This window comes from Carlito syrichta, unplaced genomic scaffold (assembly GCF_000164805.1).
Source record: "Carlito syrichta isolate Samal-C Ts95f unplaced genomic scaffold, Tarsius_syrichta-2.0.1 Scaffold100632, whole genome shotgun sequence".
NCBI classification, from domain to species: domain Eukaryota; kingdom Metazoa; phylum Chordata; class Mammalia; order Primates; family Tarsiidae; genus Carlito; species Carlito syrichta.
This window is the reverse complement of record NW_007044728.1, coordinates 393,491-419,730: the sequence shown is the minus strand read 5'-3', so window position 1 is coordinate 419,730 and position 26,240 is coordinate 393,491. Positions and strand designations below refer to the sequence as shown.

The 26,240-nt window shown below is 46.7% G+C and overlaps 1 protein-coding gene across 2 annotated transcripts in view; it reads left to right on the top strand.

Annotated features, from left to right (window-relative positions):
• Positions 1-26,240, top strand: part of CTDP1 (CTD phosphatase subunit 1) — an 80,509-nt gene that overhangs the window by 22,589 nt on the left and 31,680 nt on the right. The window contains exons 5-11 of one of the 2 annotated variants that reach the window (XM_008064263.2): positions 3,480-3,630; positions 8,480-8,570; positions 10,387-10,553; positions 11,532-12,560; positions 14,710-14,851; positions 15,093-15,299; positions 15,471-15,486. In XM_008064263.2, the coding sequence (XP_008062454.1) occupies positions 3,480-3,630; positions 8,480-8,570; positions 10,387-10,553; positions 11,532-12,560; positions 14,710-14,851; positions 15,093-15,299; positions 15,471-15,486 (1,803 nt within the window). The remainder of the gene's footprint in view (positions 1-3,479; positions 3,631-8,479; positions 8,571-10,386; positions 10,554-11,531; positions 12,561-14,709; positions 14,852-15,092; positions 15,300-15,470; positions 15,487-26,240) is intronic. The other variant, XM_021715387.1, reaches the window with a different exon arrangement.

Here is a 26,240-nt window from a genome sequence, read left to right as displayed (position 1 = left end):
TCTTTCACGTCTCTGGTTAGGAAGATGCCAAGGTATTTCATTTTTTTTGTGGCTATTGTGAATGGAACTGTGTTTTTTACTTGGGTTTCTGTTTGTTTATTATTGGTGTAGAGAAATGCGATTGTCTTTTGTATATTTATTTTGTATCCTGAGACTTTGCCAAAGGCTTTTATCAATGTAAGGAGGCCTTTGACAGATTCTCTTGGGTTTTCAAGGTACACCATCATATCATCAAAAAAGTAGTTTCTTATGATGGAATCTACTCCTGGTGAAGATGCCCTGAACGTTGTTAAAATGACAAGAAGGATTTAGAATAGTCCATAAACGTAGTTGATAAAACAGAGACAGGATTGAAGAGGATTGACTCCAGTTTTGAAAGAAGTTCTACTGTGAGTAAAATGCTGTTAAGTAGCATTGTAAGCAACAGAGAAATCTTTCATGAAAGGAAGAGTCAACGAATGTGGCAAACTTCATGTTGTCGTGTATTAAGAAATGGACTGCCTGCGAGTTCGAGACCCGCCTAGGCAACTTGGTGAGACCTCATCTCTACAATAAATCAAAAAATCAGCCGGGCATCGTAGTGCATGCCTGTAATTCTGGTTACTCGGAAGGCTGAGACGGAAGGATCACCGGACCCCAGCAGGCGAGGCTGTGGTGGCCGGGAGCGGCCACTGCACTTCAGTCTGGGTGACAGAGTGAGACTCCAACTCAAAAACAAAAAGAAAAAAAAAAACAAAAAAAAGAAATGGACTACAGCCACCCAACTTTTAGCAACTACCATGTGATTGGTCAGTCAGCACCAGCAACATTGAGGCAAGACTAGCAACAAGGTTACAACTTGCTAAGGCTCAGTTGATTGTTAGTATTTTTTAACAATAATGCCTTTTTAATGAGGTATGTGTATATATATATATTTTAGAGATAATGTTGCATATTTAATAGACTGCTGTAAGTGTAAACATCACTTACATGCACTGGAAAACCAACAGATTCCTGTGACTTGCTTTATTTACTTCCTTGTGATGGTCTGGAACTGAGCAGTATCTGGCAGAATCTCCAAGATAAGCCTGTATGGGACAGTGTGGGTTTATGACAACTTCTCATTTGTGTGGCTGGAGGCGCAGGTGTCCTGAGGTCTATGTGGAGGGGCCGGGCAGGAACTGTCCTTCCCTGGTATCCATAACTGTTAGGCCGTCCTCCTCTGGTTATCCAGAACACAGCCCTGTGGCTGTGTCCTATCTTGTTGCTGGCCCATAGGAGCATGATGAAGGGCCTGAGGGAGCGGCCCGCCTTGAAGCTTGAACTCCTGCTGATGCCAGCCCATGGGAGCATGATGAAGGGTCCGAAGGTGTCTGCCCGCCTTGAAGCCTGGACTTCTGCTGCTAGCCCATTAGAGCACAATGAAGGGCCCAGGGGCGCTGGCCCACCTTGAAGCCTGGACCTCTGCAGCTGGACCATGATGAAGGGCCCAAGGGCACCGGCCTACCTTGAAGCCTGGACTCCTGCCGTTGGCCCACAATGAAGGGCCCAAGGGCGCTGGCCCGCCTTGAAGCCTGAACATCTGCAGCTGGGCCATGGGAGCATGATGAAGGGCCTGAGGGTGCTGCCCCCTCTTCCCCCAAGCCTGGACTCCTGTGGGTGCTTTACTTTTGAGCCAGGTGAAGGTTGCCACTGCAATTTCGCACTCCCATGTCTTTGGTGTTTCTTATTTAGAGCAAGTAAAAATTTAACTGGGCCACAATTATCTTTATTTATTTATTTAGTCCTTAAGAGTAAACATTTTTACGGACAAAATTAATAGTAGGATTAAAAGTGTCCAAGTTTAACTTCCTAAGGAAAGCGGTCTTATTTGCATATTAAGCATATGTAAGCAAGGTGGTATTGCTAATTTCATCTGTCTTCTAAATATGATTTTGAGTACCATTTTAGCTTTTGTGTTTGTAAATTAACAATGCTGTATCTTAAGATGCTCGACAGGTCGTGAGTATAGGTATAGGGGTGGTTATCCTTGGCAGTTGTTGTGGATTGTCAGCATGGTTATGGATGTTGAGTGTGGATATCAGGGGTAGTTATTCTAGATAGTTGTTGTGGGTAGTTAGCCTAGTTATAGGTAGTGAGCTTAGGTATCAGGGTGGTTATCCTCGGCAGTCATTGTAAGAGTTAAAAGTAAGTTACTGGGAATGTTTGGATCAGTAACTCGGGGAAGTACTATCAGTGCAGTGTTCTGAGCATTCTGCTGGAGTTCTGCTAGCTGACCAGTGTCAGCATTTTAAGAAACAAACATGGAGGACATCACTTTGGAATGAATTCTCTCTTGCTTGTTGTCAGAATGAGTGTGGGTCAAAGAGCTGTGAACAGATGAGGCTTTGCTGATGTTGTCTTAACCCTTTCAGGGAAGCCCTTGTAACTGGTAGTAGTGGTTATGCGTATTTATTGAGAGTAATCGGTTTGATCGTAGGTAGTTGTCATAGTGGTTATTAGGAGTAGTTATTATTATCACAGGTAGTTATCAGGAGTAATTATTGTAGTTCCTATGGGTGATAAATAGTGATAGTTGTCAGGTAATTATCATAGGTATAGGCACATACCAAGGGGTAGTTATCATAGGTGGTTATTGTAGGCAGTTATACTTATGAATAGTTAACGTAGTTACCAAGGGTACTTATCATGATAGTCATTATAGGTAGTTACCATAGTTATAGTTACCATGGGTAGTGAGCATAGGTATCGGGGTAGTTATTCTAGGTAGTTGTTGTTATCAGGGTAGTTACCCTAGGTAGTTAGCATACTTAAGGGTAGTAAACATAGTTACCAGGGGTAGGTATGCTAGGTAGTTATAGGTAGTTATCACAGTTACTACTGGTAGTGAGTATAAGTTTCAGGGGGTAGTTATCCTAGGTAATTGTTGTGGGTAGTCAGCATGGCTATGGGTGGTGAACGTAGGAATCAGGGATTGTTATTTTAGGTATGTTATTATTTGTTGAAAAGGTAGTCAGCATAGTTAAGTGCAGTAAGTGTAGGCATTAGTGGTGGCTATCCTTTGCAGTTGTTGTGGGTAGTCAGCATGGTTATGGGTGGTGAGCATAGGTATCAGGTGTGATTATCCTCAGCAGTCATTAAGACTAGTTAGTGTAGTTTACAGGTAGTGAGCATAGGTATCAGGTGGTTATCCTTGGCAGTCGTGGGTAGTTAGCATGGTTATGGGTAGGGAGTGGAGGAATCAGGAGTGGTTAACATTGTTATTATGGTCAGTCATTGAGCTTTCTCACAGCAGAGGGGCCATGCTCTCCCACTTGCAGCACGTGTATAGAAAACATTCATGGGTTTCGTCTGCCACAGTTGGCCCTCGGGGGGGTTGGGGTCGTGTCCTCACTTGTGAGGCGGGTGCACGCACCCCTTCTGATGCCTGCTCTGGGTACGGGTGGGGGGTTGCCTGATGGCTCCACGGCCTTCATCCTAACCGCCTGCATCCTTTCCAGGGCATATTCCACTTCCAGCTGGGCCGTGGCGAGCCAATGCTGCACACCCGCCTGCGCCCACACTGCAAGGACTTTCTGGAGAAGATTGCCAAGCTATATGAGCTACACGTCTTCACATTTGGCAGCCGGCTGTATGCGCACACCATTGCAGGTCAGTCGGCTACTGGCTCAGGCACTGTGGACAGGAGATTCTACTCATTTCCTTTTCTTAGTGGTGTTTTCTTAACAAGAAAGAAAGAGAAAGAAAGCACCTCTCCCTGGAGCCCAGGTTTTGTCTCTGGTCGACTGTGGCACAGGGTTGGTAGGGAAGTAGTTCTACCGTTGGACATGGGGCTGTGGTTTCCTGGTGTGTTGTGGGGTGAGCCTGTTGGAAGTTTATCAGGACCACAGACATGAAAAGTTCAGGACTTTTTATATAAACATACCTGAAAATATGTTATTAATTGTTGAAAAGGGCCCTAGAGCCAAGTTGCGATGTGTGTGTACTCTATGCCAACTGCAGATAGAGGAGTGTCTCACCTGGACACAGACACCCTGACAATGTGGCATTTACTTCTGGGGTCCTGAGTAGACGGTGGGTCAGTGCTGCTGTCATCTTTGACACATGCACAACCTGTGGTGCCCACTGGGTGGCAGCACCAGCAGGGGCAAAGTGAGGGGACCAAGCCAGGGGTCACCATGTGTTGGTGTCATTGGTAAGTTATATAAATCATTAGTGACAGTGACACCAGCTTGCATCAGATGACTGGGGGAGGCATAATTTTTAAAATAAATTTTAAAAATTTTTAAAATTAGAAAGGTGAAAAATTAGAAAATTATTCCTCCTAAAAATTAGAAAAGTATGCCATATCCACATGTATTCCCTATTCTCTCTTTTTTTAATATATAATTTTGCAGAATTTGTCTTAATGTATATACAAGTTTATGTACTATTCTTTTCACATAATATTACATCACAAAAGATTTATCTAGCACATTGTTATGAATCTTTAATAACATTTTATGTAACTATATATTATAACTATTTCTTCTTGGACAATTTTATTATTTTTGATTTTTCATCATATGAAAAACATGCATTAAATATCATACGTAAGATTTTTTTTTCTTCTTTGGATTAGACCCACTGGATGAGTACCTAAGATTGGGATTGTTGTGAGAGATGGAGTGGTTTCTGATCACTTGCTTCCCAAGAACTGGTTTTGTTTGGGGAGAGTATCCAGCCTCTCCCAAGGTCCTCCCCATGAGGGCAACCCAGGGACCTGCACATCTGAGGCCAAGCAGTACCAGGATATGTGTGTGTCATCTCAAGCTCTGTGTCAGTGGTTTTTCTTTTTTTCCTCTCCTGTCCTTTGTCTGTTTATCTAGTGACAATGCAAATATTTCAGAGGTTCTTTTGGGACTCTATTTTTTTTTTAAGATTGTGGAAGGCTCTCGATCCTGGGCAAGAAAGAATTTAGTCTGAAAGCAAAGGAGGGTCCCAGGTTTCAGCGAGCCGTGCCCTTGTTGTCCGTCACTGACATGCAGGCATGGGGCACCATGATCTGATCCCACAATGACAAGGTTCTGGTGTGGTGGTGTTATGGTGGGGAGAGAATGTTGAGTTTCTCTCAGCCTGGCTGGATGAACGTGGTGGGAGCTGGCAGGTCCAGTAGCATGCGTGTACTGATACTCATGGGCACCAACTATGCAGATGCTGAGCAGGTGCCTGTGGATGGAGCTCTGGGTCTGGAAAATCGTGAAGTACATCCTGCTGCCGTGAGACCTGTTCAGTTCATTGAGTGACCCATAGTGTGTCTTGTACTGGCTTCATCTCAAGCTCTGGTTTCTACACTGACACTTCAGTGTCCAAAGAGCTTTTACCAAACCTATACATGACATCACAGGAAGCTGCAGACCAGAGGTGCAGCAGTCCTCAGCAGAGCACAGTGCCAAGTCCAGTGGCATATGAGAAAGACTCAGCTCCACAGCTGGTGGGCCTCAGGAGGGCAGCCTGTGAGAAGCAAGGAGAAGGGGCCGGGCCTGCATCCTGGGAGCTCTGGGACCGGGGAGAGATCCCCAGTGGGATGGGGTTTGAGAAACTTGAGCTTTGCTTGACATGTGAACATAGTATCTCGTGGCTAGGGGGCATCTGTAGAGATTCTAAGGTTATTTTGATGACGTACACATGAGAAGCTGAGGCCCAGACTAAAACCTGAAGGTAGCTCCTTGGCTTCCTCTTTTTAATCAGACCTTTAATATGAAAGTTATGTTTTCACAGGACCTGTGCTTTTAGCATGTTTAGGATAGAAGCGTGAAGTGCTTGGGATGCTTTTCATTTATCTTGTTGCAGGAATTCTGGTAGTTCTACTCACAAATTTTAGATTTTGCCCCTGGTTAGCTTCAGTGTTCATATAGAATTTACAGGTTCTTTATGTAGTAAAAAATAATACTAATGACTTCTTTTATAAGAGCAAGTTTTTTGTTGATGGAATGCTCACGAGTGAGTGATCCCAAGGATGTGAAACCTCTGGTCAGGATTGCATTTAGAACATCTGGAGGTGACCACACCTCAGTCACTGTGCAGATGTATCGCCCAAGTGTCTCCAGACCCCAGAGTGTGCTGCACACAGTGTCTGGGCACAGGGTGGCTGAGGGTGCAAGTAGACTTCTCATCATCATGTGTACATTTTAACCAGCTTTAGAAACAGTAAGCATGTGTGTCAGGTTTGTGATTTAAAGGTACTGGTACAGAGGATTGGCCTGCAGGGATGGGCATAGGGAGCAGTTGCTGAAAAGCCAAGTAAGAAGAAGAGTGATGGAGTAGAGTGTCATCAGGACAGTATCCAACAGCACAATGACCCCACATGCCCCACGGGGAGCACTGGCGAACATTCTAGTGAGACTTACCCAAAAGCACCTTTGAGGTGTTTAGGCACCTCCTTGTTTACTTGTAACTGAAGTGAATCAGGGACACCACATGCAGTGACAGCTACCAATACTGGACTGTGACTTGTCCTGTTCACTGATCTGGTCTCCTTGTTGTCCCTGGCACTTTGCACATGTCACAGTGGGTGGAGAGTGTGTTCACATGCTCAGCTCCTGGCAGACTCAAAGCTTCTCAGGAGAGTAATATTGTGCTTTATTATTCCCATGTTCTCTGTTCCCAGCAAAATTCTGGTAATATTAAGCACAGTAAATATGAAGTGAACTAATACCTTTAACACAATATCTTTTGCCTTAAGGTACAAGGACCTCCTGTGTCCTGAGGTATGTCCACATTCATGCTTTCAGCCTCTTACGTGATGAGTAGTGGAAACTTTTTGGGGGGTACTTTATAATTATAGAGGCTCTTTCCCTCAGAATGTTTTAAGTGGTTGGTGAAATTAAATTGTTTAACTGACATTGAACTTGATGCCTCCAGTATGGTTTACCAGTGAAATAAATTACCTGGAAGCCTGTTTGGTTCCATTCAGCACTCTATGTCCACAGGTGGAAACACACTTACTATAAATTCTAGAGTTCTTGTCAATTAGCAAGAGATAACATTTTAAATTGTTCTTTATTATAAAATATGGGTACTTCTAATAAAATAATGCAAAATTAAACTTTGCAGTCTCATAGAAATAATATGGTAGGCTTTAAGTACAGAAGATAAATTTGTAGATAAAAGCACTCCGAGTAAAGGTAATCTCAAGGAATCTCTGCCTGGTTTGATTGATATCGTGGTCATTTCCAAATTATAATTGTATTCTTGCAGAGATCAGTGTAGTATTATCTCTAAAGACTTCAGGCAGGTGTGCTTTTATTTTCATCATTAAATACTTCAAGCTCTTTAGAAAGTTACTTTTTAAAAATTGAATTAGACTTGCAATCAACAGGTGTCACGTAAAATATCTCTCTGAGGTGAAGTACCACCAGGGATTTGGATCTGAACCTAAGTTCCCTCCGAGCTGGTTATTGTGTGAGGAGAAATACCAACAGGGACTTGGATCTGAACCCAGGTCCCCTGTGATTTGGTTAGTGTGTGAGGTGAGTGCCATCAGGGACTTGCATTTGAACAAAGATCTTCTACTAACTGGTTAGTATGGGAAGTGAAATACCAGCAGGGGCGTGCATCTGAACCCAGTTCTTCTATGAGCTGATTAGTGTGTGAGGTGAATTGTTAGCAGGGATGTGGTTCTTAACACAGGTCCCCTTCAAGCTGGTTAGTGTGTGAGGTGAAGTACCAACAGGGACTTGGATCTGAACCCACGTCCTCTACCAGCTAGTTAGTGTGTGAGTAAAATACCAGCAGCAACTTGGATCTGAATCCAGTTCTTCTCCAAGCTGATTAGTGTGTGAGGTCAAGTACCAGCAGGGACTTGGATCTAAACCCACATCTTCCATGAGAGGGATACTGTATGAGGTGCAGTTCGATGTTCTCCTAGACAAGTTATTAGATAGTTCCCTGGTATTGCTTAGACTTGCTGCATTAGAATGTGGTGTTGGGCTGAACTTTCTGTGCATTTCTACTGCATATTGTGAGTCAGTATAATTCTGCTAATGTCATCGAGAGTAACAAACCTCCCTTGGTAGGTTTTCTCCACAAATAGTTCCATGTGAGAGCTGTGCTGCCTGCCCGGGTGGGAGATCGTGCTGGAGGTGGGTAGACACCTCAGGTTCAGTGCCCTGGCTCCTGAAGTGATAGCCACACCGCATGTTCTGAGAGAGAAAGATGACTTCTCTGCTGCACATATACAAGCACCTTCCATAATCTCATCTTATCTTTAGTAGGGTATTGTACAATTTTTCAAATAAATATAGAGAACTTAAACAGACATGGTTTGTTCCTGAGGAATTCTCATTCCCAGTAATTATGGGAGGAGCTCTGCATGAACTGCAGGCTCCCTGGGAAGGGGTAAACGTGTGTGGTGCTGACTGCTGGTTCTGCTATTATAGTGGCACATGCGCGGCTCTGCTGTGTGCAGTGTGTCATAAGTGCATCTCAGATGTGCATTCTTTTCCTTTTCTTTTTAAAGGTTTTTTAGATCCTGAGAAGAAGCTTTTTTCTCATCGGATCTTATCAAGGGACGAATGTATTGACCCATTTTCTAAGACAGGAAACCTTAGGTATGTACCATTCCATTCCCATTTTAAAAACTGCATTTTGAAAGCTAGAGTGGTGGTTCTGTGTGGAATGTTTTGTGGGAATTTAATCTTCCTCCTCCAGTTTTCAGTGTTAGCCTCAGTATTTGGAAAGCTTGTTTCTAACCTGACTCCTCTCTCCCTTCTCCCACCACCCACCTCCCAGGGTCATCCCTGTGCTTGTGCAGAGCCCGAGCCTGTCTACTCTCTGGGCCCACCTGCTCTGCCTAAGCTATGCCCTACTAGCCAGCCCCACTGGTAGCGGGCCTTGAGCTGGGCCCTTATGTCCACCAAGGCAGTGTCAGCATCATCTTTCCTTTGTCCCCATTGTTGGCACAAACTTATATGAGGTCATCACCTGACTTTCTGTATTTTTACTTAACCAAACTTGCCATCAGTGATAATTGTACTCGCTTTAGCTGAAGATTGTCTTTCCTGTCCAGAGACCTGCACTAAGATGTGTTGTTGAGAGGCAGAACGCATGTGTGTCTTCCCTGCCATAGTCCAGTTTTAAGTCACTGGCTTTTTCACCTCTGAATATCCAGGGAATAGCCAGGGCTCCAGGGGATCTCAGGGACTTGACTTTTGGGGCCAGGACTCAGGAGGGTAGAGGTGCATAGGTGTGGGGGATGGCAGTATGGAAGTGTCAGGGTGGGTGAAGGCATTTACAACCAACCCCACCTGACGTGCAGATTGAACAGTTGTATGGAACCACTAGTGTAAAGGGGCATTTTTGACAGCAGTATTGACATTGACGTACAATTTTCCTAGGTGGTTGCATGCTGTTACTATCCTACCAATAATTTATGCAGCCCTAAATCAGATGACCACATTGTCCATACTTTTGCCGTTTCTTCCTTTCCATCAGCTCTAAACCCCCTTCCCTCATCTCTGAGCCTTCTCCCACTCACACACGAAAGATTCTTTATGCTCTTTGATGCTTCTTGCTCACTCTGTGTCCTCATCTCTATACCCAGAGAGCATCCTGCCTCTGTAAGACTCTGTTAGGTGTAGTTTGTTTGCATGGGTGTTGATAGCTAACAAGCCTTGGACAGTAACACCTTCAGTTTTAGTAGTTTAGAGCTCAATTGGCCACACTTTTCTACACATTTTAGTCTTTAGATCTGGGGAGTCCACACAAACTCTTGGAGGTGTTTATTTATAAAACAGATCTCCTTTCTGCCAGTTAGTGTCAGAGTGTGCAGATCGTTGAGAGCAAAAGAAAATGAGAGATGGTGTTAGTGACTTATTGGAGGGAAGCCACCTGGAAGTAAGGTTAGAATCTATTGGGGACAGCCCAGGGTGGTCATGGGGTAGGCATTGTGGCTTGCACGGATAGCACTGTAGGTCTCCTGGCAACATTCTAAGTAGGTGGTTGGGTCTGTTTCAGACTCAGCAGATCCTGGCATTGGGCTGCCTGCTCTCCTGGGTTTCTAAGTGAAACTTTATTAGAACGGGCTCATTCATTCATAAGAGTTGCATGTCACAGAGTTGAGTTGTGTCCTTGTAGCCCCCAAAGCCTAAGACATTGACTCTCTGTCCTAAAAGAAAACGTTGCTGACTCCAGTTTTAAGGAGAATCAGAAACAACAGAGAAAAGTGGTGTTGGATGTCATTTTCTCTGGAAATGCTGAGTTTAAATGAGCCACATACAAGCCCCCAGTGCAGTCTGTGTGTTTGTGATTAGTCTGCTGTCTGCTGGTACATTAGATTAGAACCTCAGACTATTGTGCTTAGCAAGGTGAATAGTTACCACAATTTGGCATTATTGTTTTGTTTACATTATGCGTCTTTACTTGTAGAAACCTCTTTCCTTGTGGAGATTCGATGGTTTGCATCATTGATGACCGAGAAGATGTCTGGAAGTTCGCCCCTAACCTGATCACCGTGAAGAAATACGTGTACTTCCAGGGTACGGGTGACATGAACGCACCCCCAGGTTCCCGGGAGGCTCAGGCAAGGAAGAAAGGTGGGTTACTCTTCCTCATTCTTTAGAAAGAAACAATTTGCATTTCACTTCATTGTTTGTCTTTTCTTATTTTTATCTCTACTTTGGCTGCTATACATTCAAGATTCATTTTATTTTACTTTTTGTTTATATTTCATTAGTTATAGAGATGGTTGGATTTATTTATGTAATACTGAAAAGCAGGATATTATTTAGCTTCAATCTGGATTTTTTTAAAAATAGCACTGACCTGAACATTTTCCCAGTTGAGTAAAGGATAAAGAGTGCTGTTTAACTTAGTACATAGGAATATTGCCTTTCATCCCGTTTTCCTTAAACACAACCCTGGTAAGTTACTCATGGCATTCTTTGGAAAGAGCCACATGGGTGTAGTGGCCGTGCTAATAAGCACTGCCCTTGGGGCCTGGCAGGTCCTCAGGCCGAGCAGCATCCATTTGCCACTGGAGTCACTAAAGTAGAACTTGGAGGTTAAGAGCAGAAGACAGTGGGGCGTTTTTATAGAAGGCGGAGGCCTACCAGTCACGGGAAACATCCCTGATGTCCTCCAGAATGGACTTAACAAACTACATCCACGGGCCACATGTAAAAATGGGATGTGTGTGACCCACAGACCTCAGTTAATTGTAGGTTGAGTATCCCTAATCCCCAAATTCGAAATCCTGTAAAATCTGAGACTTGAGTGCTGACATGACACTCAAAGGAAATGCTCATTGGAACATTTTGGATTTTCACGTTTGGATTTTTAGCTGTTATGTTTAATGCAGATATTTCAAAATCTGAGAAAAATTCAGCATCCAAAATAGTTGTGGTCCCAGGCATTTGAGGCAAGAGGTGTGTCTGACTCTTCACAGCACGTCTGCCATGGCCTTGGCTGGAGGATGTTGTCTTGCAGTTGAAGCAAGAGCTACTGCATTAAATTGAGCTTTATTCAGTGTTCATGTGGCATTATGTGACTTCTCCTTTTGTGCGTATGTTTAGGAAACTCTCCTTCTAAAGTTGTCGACCCAGAACCAGCCCCAGCTACAAGGGATCTGGAAGATGGCCCTGGTCCTGGACTGGAGCAGAGCAACGGACTTGGGAGGGAGCTGAACAGCAGTGAGGCCTCTGCCCGGTGGGACTTGCCCCCGCCCAAGAAGGCAGACGAGGGGGATACCTGGCCTCCCACCCGTGCCCCCTCCACTGTCAGTCTCGAGCCAGCAAGTGCTCCAGAGTCCCAGGTGTCCTGTGAGCGGGGCAGCCGGACATCTTCAGGAGAGCAGCCTACTCAGGCTACCCCAGGCACCAACCTGGACTTTGATTTGTCCAGTGACAGCGAGAGCAGCCGCGACTCAGAGGGTCCCAAGTCCTCCTCCTCCTCCTCTGCTGCCATATCCAATGGGGAAAGTGAGAAGGCAGGCTCAACAGAGCCTTTCACTGCCCTGGAGGAAGCTAAGGGGCTGCAGCAAGGAGGCCCTCCTGATGTAGGTGCAGGGAGGCCTGCAGAGGAGCCTGGGCCCAGTGTCCAACCCCAGGACAAAGGGCCCGACCTGGGCACGCAAGAGGAGGGCGAGCGAGATGGCCTTTGTGGCCTGGGTAATGGCTGTGCTGACAGGAAGGAGGCAGAGACTGAGTCACAGAACAGTGAGCTGTCAGGCATCACAGCAGGTGAATCCCTGGATCAGAGTGTGGGAGAGGAAGAAGAGGAGGACACAGATGATGATGACCACCTCATCCACCTGGAGGAGATCTTGGTGCGTGTGCACACTGACTACTACGCCAAGTATGACCGGTTCCTCAGCAAGGAGCTGGACGAGGCACCGGACATCCGCAAGATTGTGCCTGAGCTCAAGAGCAAAGTGCTGGCTGACGTGAGCATCATCTTTAGTGGGCTCCACCCCACCAACTTCCCCATAGAGAAGACCCGGGAGCACTACCATGCCACGGCCCTGGGTGCCAAGATCCTCACGCAGGTGGTGCTGAGCCCTGACGCCCCTGACAGAGCCACCCACCTGATAGCAGCACGGGCTGGTGAGTGCACTGCCCACCCTTCTTCCTGCCCTCCTGTATGTAGTGCTGCCAAGGCACACGCACTACCCCTGGGTGGCACAGCACGCCCATGGTAGCTTTATTGTAGTCACTCCCTGAAGTTAGCATTGTTGTTTATTTCACCTTGAACTTTCAGGAACATTTTCCAGGATCACCACCTTTTGAGAACAGGTTAATGGTGTCATTTTGATGGAATTCTAATGTGGCCCTCTATGTTTGCTGGGCATGTGTCCTTCTTGGTGCTAGGTTGTTGTGCACTGTGTGTGGAGTTGGAACCTTCTAGAGCGAAGGCATCGCTGGGTTGAAACTCGAAGTTAGGCAGTGGGTACCGCATAGTCAGGGTTCCCAGTTGAGCAGGTGAAAGATTGATTGGCCCTCTGGGTTAGGCAACTAAATGTAGAATTTCAGCTGTCACACACCTACAGAATGATGTGAGACAGCTGGGTGTGGAGTGTGAGTCTTTGGTCTCACAGGGCCACAGGGGCCCCCTCTTCCCTCTGGAATGCTTGCAACCATTGCTTAAAATGTCCCAACACCAAATCACTCTTCAAGCTTGCCTTTCATGGACATTTAATTTTTCCTAAAGACTGTGTGAATGACTTCAGGTTCTGCTCATCAGATGAGATCCTGTGTCCTGAGTTAGGGCTTCTAGACATCTGGCTTTGCCTCCAGGGCTCAAGATATCCTGCAGGGTCTGGGCATCCCTGCCAAGCTCCCTGCAGGCCGCTGTGGGCCTCATTTGACCCACCCTTGCAGTATGGTCACATGTTTGACATGTGTCTGGTGAAGTGTCGGAATGATGGGAGATCTCTGGCTTAGTGTGGAGCACAATAGGAGCTAACCAGGAGGGTAGGGCTGGGTGTTCTTAGGGGCTTGCCAATCCTCCAGCCTGAGAGCAGAGGAGACTTAAGCCTCCCGGGCCTATGGACCTTCCTCCTGGGCAACCAGGTGTGTGAGATTGGCCTCTAGTCACACTCGGGCATGCCTTTGCCCTGTCCAGGATCTGCCCAGTCCTGTACCTTCTTCATTGCTGTTCCCACTTCTCTCTGGACATGTGCATGCCTCCTTCCTGCTGTTGTGTCCACCACTGACTTCTGAGAGCTTTGCCCTTAGAGCAGACGAGGGGCTGGTGCAGTGTTGGGCGCCTCCCCCACTCCACAACTGCCCAGCCTGCTGCTGCCCACCCTAAATCCTTGTGTTTAGTAGAAGGTCTGACCCAGGTAGGTGCTCAGTCCTGGCCTAGGGGATAGGTAAGCCCGAATGGGGTATATGGCAGGCATTCTGGCAAGGGAGGCAGGTGTGACCCTGAACTTCTTAGCAGGGGTTGATGCCAGGAGAGAGGCATTGTGCAAGACATCAGGGAAGTGGGTGGTCTCGGGCACTTTGAGAATGCCAACTGGATGATCTTGGAGGCTGAAACAGAGGAGAGAATGGAGAATGGAGAGACAGCCCAGGCATGCTGGGGAGACCGAGGCAGCTGCTGGTGTCCCAGGTTTGCTTGGTGCAGAGTAGAGAGTGGGGCGGGCTGATGGAGATGTGTCTGAGGGACACATGGAGGGAAGTGGGGCAGCCACTGGCCTGGGGGTGTGGTTGGCATGGTCACTGGGCTGGGCCAGAGTGCATGTGTGGGCTAGACAGATGGATCCTGGCCTTCGTAACTGTGGCTCTGTGGGGCTGCGGTGACAGGGTGTGTGGGAGCAGGAAGGGGCACCTAGAATCAGAGCTATGCTAACAGGATCAAGGATCCCTCCCGAGGCCCATGAGCTCCCTGAGGAGGCTGCAGGTAGAGCTGGGGAGGCAGGCTAGGCAGGCTTGGGAGCCACTCTTGTCCCAGCTGGTGAGAAGCAGAGTCCAGTGCCTGGAAAGAGGGTCGGGAAGCCCACGGGGCCCTGCGGTGATGGCACCTCTGGGAGAGATGGCAACGGGGATGGGGGGTAGGCAGGACTGGGTGGCGCAAAGGGTCAGGATGGGGATGGGTAGGGGCCTGTGCTGGGCAGTTTCCAGTGCAGGAAGCCACCTGTGAAAGCCAGTCCCTGCTCATCAGTGGAGGTTGTGTGTGTCCATCTTGCTGGCCCACAAGTGTTGAGCACCTGGCATGGCCCCCCTCGCAGCTGATGTGTGGTCTCCACAGGCACAGAGAAGGTGCTTCAGGCACAGGCATGTGGGCATCTGCATGTGGTCAACCCAGACTGGCTGTGGAGCTGCCTGGAGCGCTGGGAGAAAGTAGAGGAACAGCTTTTCCCACTCAAGGACGACTACACCAGGGGGCAGAGGTGAGCACCCAGCCTAGCCTTATCCTTGTATCCCGGTCCTGTGTCCCTCTCTCCCGTGTCCCATTCCTCTGTCCTCCATCCCTGTCCCTGACCCTTGTCCCCATATCCCCATCCCATACCCCAGCATCCCTATTTTGTGTCCCCACATCCCTGTCCCATGTCCTCATGCTCCCATCAATGTCCTCGTCCCAGTGCCCCTTGCTGGTGCCACACTTATGGCCCACATTCTCTTCATTGACAGGGAGAACAGCCCTGTGGCCGTTCCCGACAGGGAGGTGCTTCCAGCCGCCATGTTCCACCCTACCCTTGTCCAGCCCAAGGCTCTGCCTGGTCCTGAGGTGCGGATCTACGATGCCAAGACGGGCAAGCGCATCAGGATGGGTGCCCAGGGCCACGGGCCAGCACCTCCCAGCTCCCTGCCCGTCCATGGGGAGCCTTCCTCCTTCAGGTACATGGTGGCACCTGACAACTGGTCTTAGGAGAAAGAGCTTTTGAGTTTGTTGCTGTAGTTGTGTGAGGGATTGCATAAGCCTCTGCAGTGAGGATGGGGCATTAGAGGCTGCTGAGCCTTCATCTGAATCAGGTGGCCTGCTGGGATAGTGACTCCCCCACTTCACAGAAACATCTCCCCACCTGTGCTCCTAAGCCTTTTTGTTCATTCTTCTGCCCTGTCTTGGGTCCCAAAACTGGAACAAAACGCCCCTGTTTCATTTCTACAGTGTTCCACACCAGCGCCCATGAGTTCTTGCACGTGCATATCTGCAGGCCATGCAGGGCTGGCCTGCCAGGCACTGGCTTTGTCTGCAGACCAATCACTGCCATTGAGTTGATCACACGTCCTGGGGTTGCTCCACAGACGGTGACCCACGCGGGGTGCTTCTGACCTTCTGTGCAATGCCTCTGGGTCTACTCCCTCTGCTAGCTCTGCTGTCAGTGTTATGGCCATCCCAAGGCTGCCCTGTTCCATTTGCACACAGTTGCAGGGGGTTGTGGCCCTGGTGGTTGATAAATAGGAACATGAGGAAGAGAAACTTGACTAGAAGGTGTTAAGTTGCCTGGATGGGTGCTGCCAGGAGGAGTCTGAGACCAGTGAGAGGATGCTTACTGAGTAGGCCGCATCTGCCTTTCTCCTCCGAGTGATTCAAAATCAGCCCTGACCTGCCCACAAGGCCCTGCAGACCCCTTGTCAGTGGTGGTAGGACGTTCTTGGGGATCTGAACAAAGGGTTTCTGCCTGTTGTTTGTCCTGTGGTCATTGCTTTGAAATTCCTGAGGTAAATGCGTAGTCGCATATCTACTCCTGCTTTTCCCTTTCGAGAGTACCTAGACCTTCCTGGGCACCATTCCACACAGTCCACATTCCAGAAGCTGGATGTCTTCACTCTGCCCTCGGTCTCCCGAGCCCTGACAGGCCCTGACAGGCCTGAGCTCCCTGCATAGTTTATAGAGTGGGTTTCAGGGACAGGCAATAGCTCACACCGAGTCCATACCTTCTGGCCTTTCTCTGGCCTCAGTGACACTGCAGGAGCAGACATGAGCCATGCCTGGCACTGCAGAGCTGAGCTATTAGTGAAAGGTGTCAAGCACCCTCCCACTTTCTGGACATGGACGAGCTGTGGCCAGCCTAGGAGCTGAACCAGCTCCATAAGGCAGGGGGGACTGACCCAGACGCTGGCAGGTTTCCACTTTCTGGGCCAGTTTGCCCAAAGCCACGCCACTGCCAGTGCTGCAGACAGGTGCCGATGCATGCCCTTGCTCAAGCCCATCTGAGCTTTTGGTTGCTTACTTTTTGCTCTATGTAGCTAAAAGTGTCACATTGGTTACACCAGTGTTTTCCTTCAGCAGTATTGTGTTTGGTGGATCACGGCACCTGTGGTGACTGTTGGCTTACCTTGAGTTCAGAACATAACTGAAGCAGACGTTGGCCATGTAGATGTAGAAGGGACACCTGTGTTGGAGACACGGTGTTCTGCAGCTTTTACCTGGCTACTGTGTCTTCCACTCTTTGCTGAGCTGTGTGGGATGTTGGGTGGGGTTTTTTTGTTGTTGTTGTTTGTGTGTGCTTAATGTCTTTGGCTCAAATATTTGCAAACAACGCCAGATTAAGTTCTGTGTAGCGTCCACTGTAAAATTCTGAACTCCTCCATTTTTAAATTTTGTGGTGACCTAATATTATCTGGGGTAAATTCCACCTGTTTTTTAAAAGTATAGTCTTGTCCCAGGACGCAAAGATAGAGCAGATATGTGAATGTTCTCTCTGCCAGAGCTTCCATGGACAGTGCTGGTTCCTGAGGGCCAAACTGGGGCACGTGTGTTTATTCCCACACTCATGGAGCCTATGGTGAGGACCAAAGTGCTGCTTCTGTGTCTCAGATAACTCCAGTTTGTGCTATCCTGAGAAAAATTCGAGTTTTGGTTTGTACCACAATTTATCTTATTTTACTGCCCTAAAGTATTTCATAGGTGGATTGGTTTCTGGGAGAGGAATTCAAGTGTCATCTCCATTCCCCAAATTGCAGTGTTGCTATTCAATTTCCGTTAAGATCGACTCTGCAGGCTTACTTGTTCCTATGTAGTACATGTGTCATATGTGTTAATTTTTACTGCTGAAATGTCCTTTAAGATGGTAAGACAGTCCTCATTTCTCAGGACCCCTAGACTTGAGCATGTACCAAGTTGGAGTGCAATGGACATACTCCAGGAGCCATCAGCGTGTGCACAACCAGCTGGGGCATCCAGGTGCAGGCTCTACTGGGGTGGATTCATGTCCCTATCTCACAGATTCTAATCTGCAACTTGAAGATGCGTTTCTGAGGCAGGTGTCATACTCGGCGGGCAGCAGTGTGTTCTGAGGTTGGTGGTGGGTTAGAATGGGCAATGGTATGTTCCTAGGTGGGTGGCTTGATAGGCCAGGCAGTAGTGTTCCAAGGCAGATGGCATGTTAGGCCGGGCAGTGGTGTGTTCCGAGATGGGTGGCATACTAGGCCGGGCAGTGGCATGGGACTCTGCCATCTACTCATGTCATCTGGTCCTCTGGCTGCAGTGGGACATGATCTCCCTGGCTCCCTGCTTCTCTGCTTATATACATAACAAACACAGCAGTGGAGTGATAAACCCATGATAAGCTCAGCACTCGCCTGCAACTCCAATGTTACTCAGGACAGACAGGTAATTGTATGTTTTTGCAAGGTGATCGTGGTCGGGCCTGGGTGAACAGGATTGGGGTTAACAGAAGATTTTAGGGAAACTTCTGACAAAGTCCAGTTGTAGAGACCATGGGAACATATGTAGTTAAGCACAGTTAGAACATGAGGCCAACACAGCAGCATAAGAAGCATGCAGTTCAGGAGGCTGCACATGTGTCCTTTACATATGACACAGGAACATTGCCATGGGACTGGGAGGTAGAAGTGCTGGGCCTCACCCTGCACCATTCAGGAAGCAGCTGGCTCTTCTGACAGCCTACAATCAGATATGGAAGCAAAAGAATGCCTGGAAGGTAGAACTTACCATCGAAAGGGAAACAGAATGTGAAGATTTGGAAAATGTGCATCCTTGCCGCGTGGTAGAGAAGGAGAAGGCATTTCCAAGAGAGGAATTCAAGTGGGTAGCAAGGTAACCATTTACCAGAGAGACTAGCATGGCTAAAAGGGAGCCAAATGTTTAACATTTAAGACTTGGAAAATGCCTTGAAGGCATTTCAGAAACCTTCCAGGTGCCCCTCCTGTCCCAGCCCAAAGGCCTAGGAAGTAAGACTGACTTGGGGCCAGGCCCAGGGACCTTGAACCTGTGGTACTGCTCCCTACATCCTGACTGCTCAAGGTACAACTGGACTCACAGTCCCAAGCACTGCTCGCACCACTCTGGAGGGCATCAGTCACAAGGCTCGGTAGCTTCACCTAATTACAGAGGACATGTGGGAAGCTGGGTCCCAGTCAGAAGCCTGCTAGCAGGGCAGACCCCATGAGAGCCAGAATGGTAGAGCCACTGGCAGTGCACACCTTCAGCCCAGGAAAGCCACAGTCATTCAACTGCAGCCCCCGAGGGCAACCTGTGTGCTCAGAAAAGCCACAGGGCAGGCTGCCTGTGACCTTGGGAGCCACCACTCAACCAGCGTGCTCAGGATACTGGGTAGCCAGGGCTCCATGGGCGACAGTCCTCCCTCACCACGGGGGGACCTGGGAGGAGGAGATGCGGGTGAGTCTGAGGTTTCCTGTTCAGATGACAGGAAATAGGACCAACTAGGTAGTGATGGCGTCACTTCTGGGTTTTAGATGGTGGTCCTATTATGTACTTACTGGGTTTTCCTCGAGGTGGTCTTCTCCAGCACCCAGTGCCAGCTCTATGTCTGCAATTCAGGTCGGCTCCAGTGCTGACTGCCTGGGTGGCATCAGTCCCCACAGGCGAGGGCTCTGTCTTGCCAGACTGCCTGCCCACGGATGCCTGTCACATCAGATCCCTGGGCACCTACACCAAGTCCAGCTTGGCAGTTTCAGGGGTCCTATGCCCACACCCTTTGCATTTCAAGAATCTGCTAATGTGACTCACACAACACCAGAAAACACGTCCTTTTGCCAGTTTATCTTAAAGGCTCTGGACTAGCCAGGTCTTGTGGGTTCTGAGTGTGGGCACTCATCCTCTGGAGTGGGCTCTTGGAGCTCTCTGCAACCCCGTCTCACAGTGTGGGCATGACTGGACATGTCACAAATGACAGTTGCTCAACCTAACTCTCCAGGTCCTTCTGGTGACCACCCTCATCCTGGAGCTGTCTGGGACTGGGCCCTGTCACCTCTTACCCCTGAAGATCAGGGTTTGGGAGCTCCTATGTTAGGAACCAGGGACTAGGACCAGATAAAATGGTTAAAAATTAGATATAAAACTGGTGTTTGAATTATTCAGTCTTGCTTGGAATAAGTGTCAGTAGATAGGAATTTTGAAGAAAAATGAGAGAAGTAATTATTATCTCATTATCTGAAAACAGACTTGCAGATGGTAAGCTGAACTTGAATAAAGTTGAACTCCTGCTTTTTACTTGAAGTACACTAATAATAGGGCAAAAGATAACCACATATATTGTTCTGAAATGTGTATAATTAATGTGAACAGCAGCAGTTCAGCTCCAGATGACGTTCTCTGAAGAGACAAATGTTCAGTTCTGCTATCTCTTCTGGAGAGAACACACACCAGGCTGTAGTGCATTGAATGAGTTGACTTTTGGTGAAGTTTTCTTTTTAATCTAGACGTGTGATTTGTACCAAAATATTGTTTAAATTATTAGTAGTCCATTTAGGTATAGAAAAGGAAATTAATGTGTTAACCCATATTAATCATCTAAGTGTGTCATGGAGAGCAGTATTGCTATGTCCACACTAGCATGTTACCCAAGTCTCATTCATGGTAGAGGTATCTAAATACCCCTTGTCATATTGAGGTCTTCATACGTTTCTCCCCACCTGTGTGTGTTGGAAACTATGCTCTCCTAACATTAACCATTGTTGGTTCTACTTGTTGATAATTCTGTTTTGAAAATGGCCAATTTGAATAAGAAAAAAGAAATCCCAGTTTTAATCTCCTTTCCCTAAACCTAGCACTAGAAGTCTGAGGCTAGGGACGTCCAGGGACATGAGGAAGGTTCTCCTGGGCTTGCTGTGCTGCGGTGAAGATGAGCCTGTGGTCTGGCCACACTCCTTCAGCTAGTTATGAGAGACATGACCTCTCTCTGTGGGTGAGACGTGGTGCGACGTGGCTCCTGATTGAAGCCTGGAGCCTACCCACTCCCTAATTTCGTGCACTGCCTGCCTGGCATCCTGTCCTGACAGACCTGTGTCTGTACTGTCTTCCACTGTGGCTGGATGCTGCAGGTGCAGGGTCCAAAGGGGCCTCCAGCAACCACCCCACCTCTCAATGGGCACTCTACATGACTCCCACGTGGTAGTGGGTCCTGTGCCTGGATAGCCCACCCCACATCTGTCGCAGGGTTATATGTTTAGGTTATGATGCTGGGAAGTGGCCCCAGCTCTCCTTCTGTCCCTGAGAGAGGTGACACACCCCATTCTGTACGGAATCCTATGCCCCATTGTGACAGGCGAGTGGTGGCAAGCGACAGTTGGCCCTCCATCTCATGCTCATCCTTGAAGGCTCTGGAAACTGTACGTTTGTGCTAGTTTGTGGTTCTGCCTGGGGCACTGGTTCCTGGAGCTCAGGGGGCACATGTGTAGTAGAGTTTCTGGGCCTTGTCCATGTGTGGTGGGAGTGGTGGTCCTCATCTCTCTGAGACTGCGTCGAAACTCAGAGAGGAGACGGTGTGAGAGGGTGGCGTTCTGGCAGCTCTGCTGCAGAGCTCCCTCTGTGGAGACAGTGGAAGCTGCCCATGTACCCTGGGAGGTGCGACCCAGCAGCCAAGCACAGGGGTCACACACCCTTCTCGGGGCTGTGAGGGTCCTGACAGGCCTCACTGTACCCAAGGGGGCTCTGCTCACAGGCACTGCTGCTCAAGCGTGCATTCCCTGCAAAGCAGCATCTGAACATCTGCATACCATATTACTTTGAGCAGTTAATGATGAATGTTAGGCTTTTTTTCTTAACTTAATTGAGATTTTTGTAGATTTACAGGCAGTTGACAAAATAATACAAAGAGGCTCTTTGTACCCTCTACCCAGTTCTCCCAGCAGTAGACCAGTCTCACCACCAGGATGGACACAGACACATTCAGACACAAAATGCTCATCACATTAGGGTCCTCAGCCACTTCCCAGTCCCCAGCAGCCACCCATCTGTCCCCCATCTCTGCACCTGTGTCATCCCAAGAATGCACCGTAAGTGGAACATGGGTGTGACCCACTGGAGCAGGCCCTTCCACTGTTCACAGCTTCCAAGAGATTGATCCAGGTTGGTGCTGGGTCAGTGGTTCCTTTCTTTGTTCTGCTGAATATTTTGTGGTATGTGGACGAGCCACAGGTAATCATTCATCCTTTGAAGAACATTCAGGTGCTTTCCAGCTTTTGCTGTAAACATTTGTACAGGTAGAGCATCTCATCTGAAAATCCAAAATCCAAAATGCTCCAAAATTAGAAACTTCTTGTTCATCAACATGATGCTCAAAGGATATGTTCATTGGTGCACTTGGGGTTTTGGATGTTCAGATTAGGGACCCTTGACTGGTAAGTATACCACAGATATTCCAAAACCTGAAAAAAGACAAAATCGAAACACTTCTGGTCCCTAGTGCATTGAATAAGGAACACCCAACCTATGTAAGATAAGTGCCCAGGGTATACCTGCTGAGCCTTGTGGGGAGTGTTTGTCGAGCTTTTTTCAGAAACTGCCAAGCTGTTTTCTAGAATCCCTATGTTATCGCACATTCTCACCAGCAGTGTGTGATCCACTGCGTTTCCTTGCTGTTTATTGAAGCCATTCTGATAGATGTCGTGATTGCAGTGTGACAAATTCACATTTCCTTAGTGAATAATGACGCTGAACATCTTATCATGTGTTTATTTTCCACATGCATATTCTGTTCGGTGAAGTGGCTGTGTCTTTTGCCTATTTTCTAATTGGATTGCTTGCTTGTTTGTTTTTCTTTTTTTACAAGTTGGATTGTTGATTATGCGAGTTTTTTATATAATTGTAGATACTAGTCCTTGGTTGGATATGTGGCTTTCAAATGTTTTCTCCCAGTCTGTAGCTTGTCTTTTCATTCTCCTAAGAGGGTCTTTGACAGAGCAAAAGTTATATCAGTTTTTCTTTTTAGGAGTTAAGCTTTTGGTGCCATGTCTGTGAACTGGTAGCCTAGCCCTGGATCCCAAAGATTTTCCCTTATGTTTGATTCTGAAAGTTCTGTCAGAATCATGTGTTACATGTAATGCTTCAGCTCAGGGTTCATTTTCAGTTCATTATGCAAAGATGTGACACTGATGTCAACATATGAGGTTGATATTGAGGTGTGACGTTGAGGTCCAAGTGTGACATTGAGGTGCAGGTATGATGTTGAAGTACAGACATGACATTGGGGTCAAAGTGTGCCTTCAGCAGCCCTGTTTGCTGAGGGTCCATCTATTCCCTGACTGGTTCTGCACCATCAGGAGGGCAGGTAGGCTTGTTTTGTGGAACCATTTCTGGTTCTCTGATGCATTGATCTGTGAACATTTTTGCCTTTTTCTTCATCTTCGGGAGAAAGTGTTAACTTTCATCATTTAAGGATGAGGTAAGCTGCAGTTTTGGGGGGGATGCTCTTTATGAAGTTGAGGAATTTCCTGTTTTCTGTGAGTTTTTATAACTAGTGGGTAATGAAATTTTTAATGCTTTGTGTGTGTTGATTGATGTGATTCTGTGACTTTCCTCCATTAGCCTGTCCGTACATAGTGGATTACATTGATTGATTTTTGAACACTGAAACAACTTTGCAACCTTGAAGTAAAACCCACTCGTTTGTGGCGTGTATTACTCTTTATATATTTTTAAGTTTTTTTGTGTGTTTATTCTGATGGGGCCTGTGGGTCTGCACTTTTCATATTTTGTTGTCTTCATCCAGTTTTGGTACCAGGGATGACCAACTTCCAACACTGCGTTGGATGGTGTCCCTCCTCCAGTATTCCCTGACTGAGACTCTGAAGAATTGTAGATATTCTAAACGTTTGCTAGAATGCTCCAGTGAAGCCATCTGGTCCTGGAGATTTTGTTTTTGCAAGATTTAAAATTGTGTGTTTGTTTTTCTTAATAGTTACAGGACTATTATCAAGTTATCTGTTTCATATTGAGTGAGCTGTGGTGTTTGTGTTTTTGAAGGCATTGCCTCTGATCCTAAGCTGTCAGAGTCATTTGGTAGAGTTGTTCATCCTACTCCCTTGTCCTTCTTCACCCTCAGGGTCTGGGTGAGAGCCCCCTACTTCCATTCCTGCTGTTGGTCACTCGTTCCTCCTGTTTTCTCTTTGTCAGTCTTGCTAGATAGACATGGTTTTATTGATTTTAATTTGTTGATTTTATTGATCTTTTGAAAGTTATCTGTTTCATTTATTTTTTTCTCAATTGTGTTTTGTTTCCAGTTTCATTGATTTATTCTTATCTTTATCTGCCTTCTGTTTGCTTTGTATTTATTTCTTAAAATTTTTTGTTTCAATAATCAAACAAAATTTGGAAAACTCAAGAGGAGGAGGTAAGTCAGATACAGTACCTGTGTTCTTGCTTCGTTCCTAGTAGAAGGGCTCCTTCCAGGGTTGTCCTTTGCCCTTTTCTGTTTTAGTAACCATCTCTTGCCTTCCTCTGGAGCAGACCCATGACCAGAGAGTCTCTCCTCAGTTCTCTATCATTCTTGGGATATTTTGCTAGAAAGAATATTTTAGGTTGATAGCTCCTTTTTTTCAGGTTCTGAAAAATGTCCTGCTTCCTCCTGGGGTCCATGACTCCGATGAGTTTTTTTTCTGTAGGTAAGGTGTGTCTTCTCTCTCTCACTGCTTGTAAGATCATTTCTTCATCTTTAGTCAGCAGTTTGATGATGTATCTTGGTGAGATTTTTGGGGGGTTGTCTTGTTTGGATTTCACTCGGCTTTATGAATTGGAAGGTTTTATGTCTTTTACCAAATTGGGTCATGTTCAGCTATTAATCTTCAGTTCATCTCAGTGCCTCATGAGACTCCAGGAACAGGTGTCAAATCTTGTATCGTGCTCATGTTCCTAAAACTGTCCTCGTTCTTCCTCTTCTGCCCATTTTCTCTCTGTTGTTCAGTTAGGGTGATTTCTGTTAGTTCTTCAAGTTTCACTGGCTTTTCTTCTGCCCCTACACCTGCTATTGAGCCCCTTCCCTGCATTTTTTTGTTTTTATGTTTCGATTATAATTTCCATTTGCTTCTTCATCATATCTTCTATTTCTTTGCTGAGACTTTCCACTCCTTCACTTGTTTCAGGTATGTTTGTCTTTGCTTGTTGAAGCATTTTTATCACAGATGCTTTAAAGTCGTCAGGTGACATTAACATCGCTGCCCTCTCAGGTGGCTTCTGTCCATTGTCCTTTTTTCATTCAACTTGGGTTCTTGGTATGAGAATTGACGTTACATGGAAACCTGGACACTTTCATATCATGTTATGAGACTGTGGGTATTATTTAAACCTCTGTTGTGACTGATTTTTTTGGATAGCAGCAGGAGTGGAGACCCCCTTGTTCCTACCAGGCGATGGTAGATGTTCAGCTCTCACATGGCCTCTACTGATACCTGAGGTGGGGGGGGTGTCACTGTTACTGCTGGACATCTGAGGGGGTCCTGGCTCTCCACGTGATCACTGCTGACACCATAGAGGTGTCCACAGCTCCACAGGTCGTGGTGAAAGTCTTGCCTCTTCCAGCTCAGAGTGGGAGGGATTGGACATCAGGCTTACCACATGCTCCCCTTGGCTTTCTCTGAGACTGCACAGCAGAGGGTGTTGGAACCTTTGCTGCTTTTTGGCTGGGGGGAAACAGTTACTATCTCAGAGGTTTTTTAAATATTCATTAATTTTAAAATAATGCAGCTTACGCTTGGACAGCATGCATTTAAACTCCATGGATCCACTTGTATGTGTATTTTTTCAACCAAACCCAGATGGAAAATACAGCATTTGAAGATTACAGAGTCCCACACACAGAGGACTGACCTTTTGTATCCAGGACATGTTAAGGCTTCATGATGAGTCAATCTCTGACTAAGACAGGAGCTTGGAGACTTGACTTCCAGATAGCTGAGATCAGCATTTTTTAGATTTCTCTGTAGAAATCTAACCTCCATTAGAGAATATTTGGTTAGCCTAATATGGCTGCTTTTTTTGACTTAATGCCCCCATTTTCCTTCACAATGATGAGGTTTTACCCTTGTGCCTGTGTCTGTCTTAAGTGAACTATGTTCTGGGATGGAGCATGGTGCTTGATGGTTCTTCATCCTGTGCTGCTTCCCCTGAGAAGAACCCACCACTGTAGAAGCTGCCTCTTGGTGGAGGACATACCCTCACCCTCCAGTTTTCACAGAGATTTACCTTCAGTTCTGAGTCATAAGCACACATCAGAATATATTCCTTAAGATTTGGCACATCCAGGTTATATGTAGATAGATGTGCAGCTCCAGGTGCAACTGCGATTTTTAACTTTCTAGGAAAATCAGTGTAACGTAAGCATCCTTGAAATGGAAGACTGATCTTTGCTAGTTGATTTATTGCTTTAACTTTGATAGGTTAATAAAACTATATAATAAACAATCCTAAATTATCTTTTCCTGTTCTTTGCGAGTAAATGATTTTAATTTCAACGCCATTGAAGTTCAGCAATTTACCATTACATTCTTTAGGTCTGTTTTTGTAGTCTAGATAGGGTATACATATGACTTTTTTTGTTTTTGTGTTTATTTTTTTGAGTGGAGACCTCGACTCAA